Genomic DNA, 9,178 nt, shown 5'->3' with positions numbered 1-9,178 from the left:
CGATTTTTCTCAAACTTTTGTTGATCTGTTTCTTTGATTTTTCTGTTTTCACACAAGCTATCTTGTTCCAATGGTTTCATTCTCCTTTAACCCCGGGAAATTTATAAACAGTTAACAGTTATCAGATTTTTTCATTTCAATTAATACCCAGCAATATTCCCACATACCCCTTGATCTACACTTGCCCTAGCATTTTAATAATTATAAAGCAATATAAATTACCCCCCCCCCCCCCGTGTGAGACGTAAGAGATCTATCAACACTAAAAGTAAAAAAATATATATATATTGTGACATGTTAAAAAGTTACCAGATCTAGTACTATTAATAGTAGCATATGAAATAAAATTTCAATGGTGACCCCCCAAAAAAAAGAACAACACCTCTCTGAATCAATATGGGTCACACACACGGCCGATCAACCTATCTCGATCTCGCTAAATGTGATGACGTCATCAGACCGTCATCATCAAGCAAGTGAACAACGTCAACGAAGTCCGAGAACTAAATACAATTTGATCAAGATAGGTAGGTTATGACAAGTAAAATTAAGTTGAGATTTATTCCATAGATAGATTCAGTTTATTCGATCGGTCTGTTAAAATAATGTTTCATTTATCTCGTTTTCCCCCATTTTATTGCGACTTTTGATTATCGGAACAAAGATTCCTACATTTGCCTTCAGTCCGATACATTGAATTCTGTGATGGACAAATTTGGCAGTAAAATTGCACGAGCGAAACGACGATGATGATCAGACTCGTTATCTAAAGTTAGAACTTAGAGGACTAATCCTAATAACATTAATTCTGAAAAATGGCATTCACTGATTGTTTTACCAATCGATGTAGGAAAGATGCTTGCATAATGTGACGTCACAAATCATATAATTTTTTGATGGATTTTCTCAAGTCGAACCAAACCTGGCAGTTCTGCATGTTCTGCGATATTTATTATTTTTTCTGCTATTTTTACAATTATCACTACTGGTAATAATCTTTTGTCAGGGTGAACTTCCAGTTTAAGAGCAGTTGCTTCCTTTGGAGGTTTTGAGATCAGTGACAAAATTTTCTTCTTTTTCTGGAAATAAGAAATTCACCCTCCTTAAAAGTTGACTTTCATGACTCATAACATGAGTCATGTCCAGACAACAAAAAAAAGTACCAAATAAAAAATAATAAATCCTAGATCTGCCACATACATTAAGAGAATGCCGAAGCTCGAAGATCATCACTCATGATGTGAGAGTGAGTAGTGCTAAATGAATCTGGAAGTAATCTTATCTTTGCCGAGTACCAGAGTAGATCTAGATGATCTAGCACTACATCCTGACTTATGGTTCCTGCTGAGTATCGTCGTAGAAGTAGAAGATGAGTTTGAATATCAGGGAGGAGGAGGAAATCAAGAATATCACAATTACTGTAGAATAACTCTTTATTTCTCTCTGTTTCATTGATGCTCTAAATTTGGTCCATTTTCAGGGGTTCCGTACGAGGTGTGTCACCATGTTTTCTCTTCTCTATGGGTTATGGCAGTTCATGTTCAGACGAGATGAGTTCTTTATTCTCATCCTTGGTTTAGACAACGCTGGTAAAACGGTAAGTTCATTCGCCATTTTTATCAATCTGATACATGTACTCAATTTACGTAAAACAGTGCCTATGGGTGTTCAAACTGAAAGCTAACCCTTTTCAGTTCTCGCATTTCATAATTCTTCTGGAGGTTTTTTTTTATTGTCTTGTTATATTTCACACTTACCGGTATTTGGCACAGCTTTGAGCTCTCTGTCAGTATTCAGATTGTGCGTAACAGTTTTTCCTGACTTATGGGGTGTTGCAAGAAACTTGTGATCAATTTCAAGTCTATTTTTGGTCCCTATATCAATCATTAGGTTTTGCAATTGATTGCTATTCTACTTCTTGAAACAAGAAGTGTAATATGATTTGCTACTATGAAAATTGTTTCATCTATTACAGCAGAATATTTGCAATTGATTGCAAATATTTTTTTCAACACACCCTAAGGAATCTTGGCCAAATAGGAGCCAAACAAACGGAATCTAAAAAGAACATGGTCAAATGCTGTCAACCTTCATCCACTTTTAGAAGCACTAAATAATGTCAGTATTGTTTTCCTCTGCAAAATTAAAAAAAAATGAATTTATAATCTGGAAATTAAGAACGAACCCTTGAAATCAACGTAACATAATTCAGCTCAGTGATAAGACTCACTGGTTTATTTGAGATTTTCTCAGGCCAAATACTTGGCTTACAAGCTGTGAAAATGCTAAAAATGCCATTTTGTTGGTTTCTTTTAAATGGGCTAATATTTTCTCTGATATTAAGGATATATTCACATTTTTATTTGACTATTTTTGTCTCATTTCTTCTTTTGTAAATACTTGCTTCTCAGACCTTCTTAGAACAAGCACAGATGCAATTTGTGAGGGGATACAAGGCTAAGGCACTGGACAAAATTACTACCACTGTTGGCCTAAATAGTAAGTAGTTTACTCATGAATATACCTTATTCTGAAAACAAAACTCTTCACTAATAACTTTGATTGTGATAGGCTGAATTCATTCATTCATTCATTCATTTTTCATTGCTGATGTTAAGTTACTAGTGATTATTCTTCATCGATTTTAATTCATGATTTTCCAGTAATAATTGTAAGTCTACCCTTTATTCTTTTTATACAAAGAAGTTGAGTAAAAATCACAAATATGCATGAAGGGTGTCACATTGATAAATACATCCAGGTGCACAACATTAAATAACATGAGCTATAGAACAGAAAAATGGCTTCTAATTCTGGGTAATCAAAGCTTTTGCTTCTATATCAGATAGTGTGAATTAACGACATGAATACTGCATGAATTTATTTATCTCTTGTCAGTTGGAAAGATTGATACCTCATCAATTCGGTTGATGTTCTGGGACCTCGGTGGGCAAGAGGAGCTGCAGGCATTGTGGGATAAGGTAAAGCCAAACCTCCATTTCCTGAAAGCTGTCAGCAAAGTACATGTAGTTATTCTCTGACTGTTGTCATAATAGCAAGTTGAGGCCTTTGCTTCTCAGTCAATCATCAATCTCAAATTTAGTCAGCACTGACAATTGTCGGCGGACAGATGCTGATGAACAACTCCCGGGCAGTGTTTCATCAATATTTGTTGTCCGAGTATGATTATGAGGTTGTCCGTGGTTTTCATTTGCTGAGAATCAACTTTTTTGTCTGTTACTATGGTTAACTATTCGATAATGACAACTTTTCAGTGCTGACAGTTTGTGAAGGTACACTTCCTGAGCTAATCCCTTGCTTGATCCATATGTATCAATAGTTCCATTAACAGTTTAACCAAAGTACACATGGTCCAACTTCCTTTTCCTACTACCTGTAGGTGATTATGATGGTGATGATGATAATGATGATAATGAGGTGATGATGATGCTGATGATGATGACCACGATGATGATGACTACGATGATGATGACGATTATGATGATTGTGATGGTGATGATGATGATTGTGATGGTGATGATGATGATAATGATGGTGATGATAATGAGGTGATGATGACAATGACGATGGTATGATGATGATGATGATGCTGAGGATGATGATGATGACGACGAGGTGATAATGATGAAGAAGATGAAGTGATGTTGGTGAGATGATGATGATGATAATGATGATGATTAGAATGAAAAAGAGGAAGAAAAAGAAGAGAGAAGAGGAGGCGGCAACAAGTAAAAAATGATAATAATGATGTTAATATATTTTACACCAATAAATAGTTGTATTTCTCTCTTTATGTTTTCATCTTCCCAGTATTATGCTGAATCTCATGGATTGATCTATGTAGTAGATTCCTCAGACCCTGGTAGGTTAGAAGAATCAAGAATAGCTTTTGGTAAGTTTTACTTCATTCAGACATGGGCGGAAATCCCAGGGGGACGGGGAACACAATATCAAATGTCCCCCTACTATTTTTGGTGGAAAGAAATACATCATTCAAAATCGAAATAAAACATGTATTTTGGACGGGCTGAAGTTACTTTTTGGGTGATTACTTTTTTGGTTTTTGGCTTGCCAAATTTTCTAGCCCTTGTTACCCCCTACCTTTGGGAAAGATTTCTGCCCTTGCATTCAGATCTAGCGTATTCATTGAGAAAGTATCATCTCTGTCGATATACATGTCTAATTTCAATGCCCCATTCATCTGTCATGCACCAACACAGCAAGTGGCAGGCAGAGTGGTTTATAAACTATTGTGGTCTCGGGGGCAAGCTGATCAACTGACAAACATCAGTCCATAATTGTAATTCACGATATCTTGTTGATGAATTAGATTTATCCATATTTTTGTAATCAGACCTAATTCACTTTCCAGCTTGTTTTTACCATCATTCATCTTGTCTCCTGTTTTTTTTTTGTTTTTAGTGCTACATTATTACGATGATGATAATGATATGATGAATGGAACTATTTTCACTTTCTACTTCACTTTCCATTTTTGTTTTTACCATCATTGTTCATCTTGTCTCTATTATACGTCTCTATATTCTATATTTTTCTTATCGTTCATTGCATCATCATCCTTGGGTGATTTCAAGTTCGGTGTTGGCCTTGGTGTTGGTGTTAGTGTAGAAATTTTGATTGCTTCCCCTAGCTCCAAAACTTGTTCAGAGTTTGCAAAACTGATCCAGATCACATTATTGACATCTCAACAACTAGTGAGTGACTTTCGGGACCATCTTTATTTCATGTTTGGTGTTATAATCGTGTAAATATTTACCTAACACCGACACCAAAAGGTCAACACTGAACTTGAAATCACCGATTGTGATTATAAGTGGTAGTATTGTTACTGTGATGATCATGCAGTGAATGAATGAATGAATCATTAAGTTATTCTGTCTCATTTTCTATCTCATACAGAGCAGATGTTAGAAAGTGAAGCATTGATGGGAGTACCTCTTCTTGTCTTATCAAACAAACAAGATGTCGAGGTGAGTAAGAACAAGGTTGAAAACATAACCGTTCAGTTGGTCTGTTTTTCATAAAGCAGTTATGATGCTACAACTGACTTTATGCAGATACATATTTTTTGTATATTAAGTTAAAAAATTGCAGTCAGGAGATAAGAGGTTCAAATCCTGCTGGTTCCAAGATTTTTTTTATAACTTATCAGATCAATCAATGGGATCTTATTTACTGGATAGAAAGCCATAAGTTGTATTTACAATATAGTGTAAGCCAGTTTTTTATATGTAATATTGTCTTGCACCACTAAAGGTACTTAGAGATACGTATGAATCTAGGCAATTGATGGTATGTATGTTTGATTCCATGTAATAATCGATATAATCAATCATGAAACATTCGCACTACGTACAATAGCTGAACTTTGAGTTATGAGGTTTTACGTTTATTAAGTTTTACGAATCGCTGAATGAAATCAATTTCTCACAACAATGATGCTCAAAGTACATGTATGCCAACAAATTTGAAGTATAATCTTTATGATAGAACATGTTGGAAATTTAAATGTACTTAGGAACCTGAAAGTTATTTCTAATGATTGTTTTGGTTGATTTTATCTAATTCAATTTAAGACAGAAATGCAATTGTTTTTGTTTGATTTAATTTGATTTTTTAGGGTCATCTTCCGGCAGAAGAAGTGAAGAAAGAATTCAACAAGACAGCGAAGCTGATGGGTCACAGAGCGTGTCGGTTACAACCAGTATCTGCATTAACTGGGTAAGAAATGTCACACACAAGCTAATAGAAACTTGTTTAGTGATAATACAGCAAACCACAGCAGTAGGGTCGAAATACAATTTTTTTTCCTTTTATTGGATTTATTATTTTATTTTGGTTATGTTATACCTTGTTTACACAGTGACTCGGCTCGGGGGGTTTGACACGCGAGCCACGCTCAACACTGCAATTATTGCTGTGTAAATGCGATGAAGTGTGATCCACGAGCCGTGTCGAATACAGCTTTTTTGATCTGCCAAAATCGTAGGTTTCAACCCGCGAGCTGAGTCCGACTCGGACTCGTCTATTTTTTCTCCTTTAAACAGAAAGCTGTGTTAAACCCGCATGACCTAGGTCAAACAGGGCATATCCGTTTACGTCTATTCTACTTCCGTTAGTGATCCGCGAGCCGTGTCGAACTTACCTGTTTTGTTTCATGATGAACATGATATGTATGAAGGGAATTGCCTTCGTTCTTGTGGATGTTGCCATTCATGTCTAGTTTGAGATTGGCAACAGTACTTAGCTGTGGGCTGCAGTACTTAAGGACCCCTCACTCTTAACCGAATTGCCTGAAATATGCCTTGCAATGGCTGGCGAAAGGCATTTTAAAAATTGTTTTCAATGGCAGCTGATAGTAAATCATATTTACCCTTCGTGTTTGGGTTCATAAACCTTCTGAAGTAACAGCTGCGATTATTCAAATCCATGTGGAAATTTTTAACATGTTTAGAATTTCCGGACGAATTGAAAAATCGTTGGTCATCTGTTTGAATTCGCATCACTTATTTAGTCTGCGGTAATCATTCGTTTATTGTTCGTGTTTTATTGTCATGCATAGTCCCTCATTGGACTTTTGCCAAAGTGGAACGATCTCGAAAGAACCCTTACGAAGCAACACGATGACACAAACGTACAAGAAACTCAAGAAAGCCTGATCTATTCCCTTGCCTTCGTTTCTAATAGCACGCTATATCAAACCATTGCTCACTGTTTGTCCATCTTACTGGGTTACATCAACCCTTCGCTCGCCTTCGGCTACAGTTTACTCAAAGAGGTGAACCGAAAAATTGATATCCTTCATATGTTATATTTATCCTTCGCTTACCGTTTGTTGATAAAATTTGACAATAGTTACTGATCGCATGATTTGACTGAAATTTGATTTGAATTTGTTGAATTCGCGTTCATTGTGTGCATTTCTCCAATTCATTACCCTTCGTCTGACTACATTCGGTCAGGTGTGAAGGGGCTTTTAGTTTTACCCTTTTCTCTATCGGGGAAGCAAGGACATGTATGGTCAACATCCATTGTTCCAGTTATCTCTCTTGGTTCTATTGTTTCTCCCTCTGTTTGCAAGTTGAAATTCTTCATAAGATGCTTACAATAACAATAAATGATTATGATGGTGCTGACGACAAGGATGTTGATGTTGATAATGATAATGATGTTTACGATGATGATGGTGTTTGTGATGATGATTATGATGATGGTGGAGAGGATAATGATGATTGATGATGACGACAATGACGACGATGGTGATGATGATGATGATGGTGATGATGATTGTGATAATGACAATGATAATGACAATAACAACAATAATGATGATTAGTATAAAAGTTATAGTAGTAGTAAAAATAATAATGATACAATGATAACATAAAGCATGGTGATGATAATGATAATTATGATAGTGACAGTGATCAATAATAATGATGATAATACTGAAAATACCTAAATATTATATTGATAAATATGTTTGACAGTAAAAATAGTAATAATGATACCAAAAGTATGTTTTATATTCTGATAATACCTGTATTACTAATTTGAAAGTGTAGGCTCATATTTTGTTTATGATTGAGTTGGATTGATTGATGTAATGTTTTTGTTTATGTTTCTCTGATTTGTATGTTGAAAAGAAACTGAATGTAGAAATGAAATAAACGTGATAAATTCAATTCAGATGCTGATAATGATAGCAGTCATGATGATATTAAGATTATTTATTTCATACTTGTATTTTCATGCATAAAATTTCCTAATTGAATGAAGATCTTACTTCCAATCTTCTGCTCTTTGTTTTTTTTTTCTATTTACCTTGGTATGTATAGAGAAGGAGTTCATGAAGGTATTGCATGGCTTGTAGATAGTGTCAAACACAACGCACCATGGAGACCGCCTAGGGAAGCAGAAATTCATTGAATACCTGGGAACCATCCAAATACCAAGGATTTAATGTCAACAGCGCCCCCTTCTGGCATATCACAGCCAATCATTCATCTCCCCATCTACATGTTTATAAAGGAGGCTTCACATAAATAAATCGATTTGGGCTTTTGAAAGAAATTTGCTAGTAATCGCATTTCACTTTTATATCCTCAAATGATGCAATTATTGCAAGTTATTGCAAAGCCATCATACAACTCCAGACCAGGCACAAGCCTAGCATTTATTTATTTATTTATTATTTTTTTTTTTTGGGGGGGGCAAACTTGCAAGTTTTCTTTCTCTTCTATTCCAAACAAGAGTAGAAATTGATATGCTATGAATAAAATTTATCCATCAATAGAAATTGGAATTTGCAATCAATCACATATGAACTTCTTGCAAAGTTTGTTTGTTTCACGATCATGGTTAGTTAGTTGATTAAACCAATAATACAAAGGTTTTATGAAATATGTTACATATTTTTATTATAATTATATATCGCCAATAATGATAATCGGCTTGGGTTTACTTCTGTATGTAATGGAGGTAAGAGTTTAACATTTCTTGTGAATTTGTTAGTTGCTATGATTTATTAAGAAATTGTGCTGGTTTTTGGTTTCATAGGACTTTATTTTCTCATCATATTATATCCTTTAAGCATGAAGGGCTGTACATGTTAAAATTGTCAAAAAAAGAGGATCATATTCATTTTGTAGGCAAAGAACATTTCTTGAGAAGATTCTAGTTATTTGGATTCAAGTTTGTTTATTCATAGAAATATTGCTAAAGTGAAGTTTTTTTAAAAGTTCAGAAGCTGTATACATACAGCAAATCTGTGCAACAAGATGAATAAAATAATAATAAAGTCTTGAACCTTTTGTTACCTAAAAATTAAATATTTTTACAACAGGTTTGAATTTTTTTTTTTAATATTCTGAAATAAGATGCAACATTCTTTTGACTTTAAACAGTTATTTTCATAATTAAGGAGACTGTTTTCAGGTCATATGAGGTTGTCAATAATTGTCACATTTCAAAATACCGATATTCCTAGGTACTGTCTTACAAAGAGTTATGATTAATCCAATCACCCTCAATACTTTGGAAATCCATAATTCTAATATTTTCTACTTGAAATTTTAACTATGTCCTTTGTAAACAAAGAGAAGGAAAATGAATTTCTTAAGAAAACGATTATGAA

General features: G+C 34.5%; 1 protein-coding gene across 1 annotated transcript; it reads left to right on the top strand.

Moving 5' to 3' along the window:
- The first annotated feature begins 442 nt into the window (after positions 1–442).
- On the top strand, positions 443–8,220 carry LOC121431106 (ADP-ribosylation factor-related protein 1-like). The gene is made up of 8 exons (XM_041628604.1): positions 443–527; positions 1,481–1,597; positions 2,412–2,499; positions 2,899–2,981; positions 3,832–3,913; positions 4,942–5,012; positions 5,663–5,763; positions 7,881–8,220. The coding sequence occupies exons 2-8, from the start codon at positions 1,505–1,507 to the stop codon at positions 7,969–7,971; spliced, it is 609 nt and encodes a 202-aa protein (XP_041484538.1). The 5' UTR covers positions 443–527; positions 1,481–1,504; the 3' UTR covers positions 7,972–8,220.
- The last annotated feature ends 958 nt before the right edge of the window (positions 8,221–9,178 follow it).

Source organism: Lytechinus variegatus, chromosome 17 (genome assembly GCF_018143015.1).
Source record: "Lytechinus variegatus isolate NC3 chromosome 17, Lvar_3.0, whole genome shotgun sequence".
Taxonomy (NCBI): domain Eukaryota; kingdom Metazoa; phylum Echinodermata; class Echinoidea; order Temnopleuroida; family Toxopneustidae; genus Lytechinus; species Lytechinus variegatus.
This window is presented reverse-complemented; position numbering and strand designations above follow the sequence as displayed.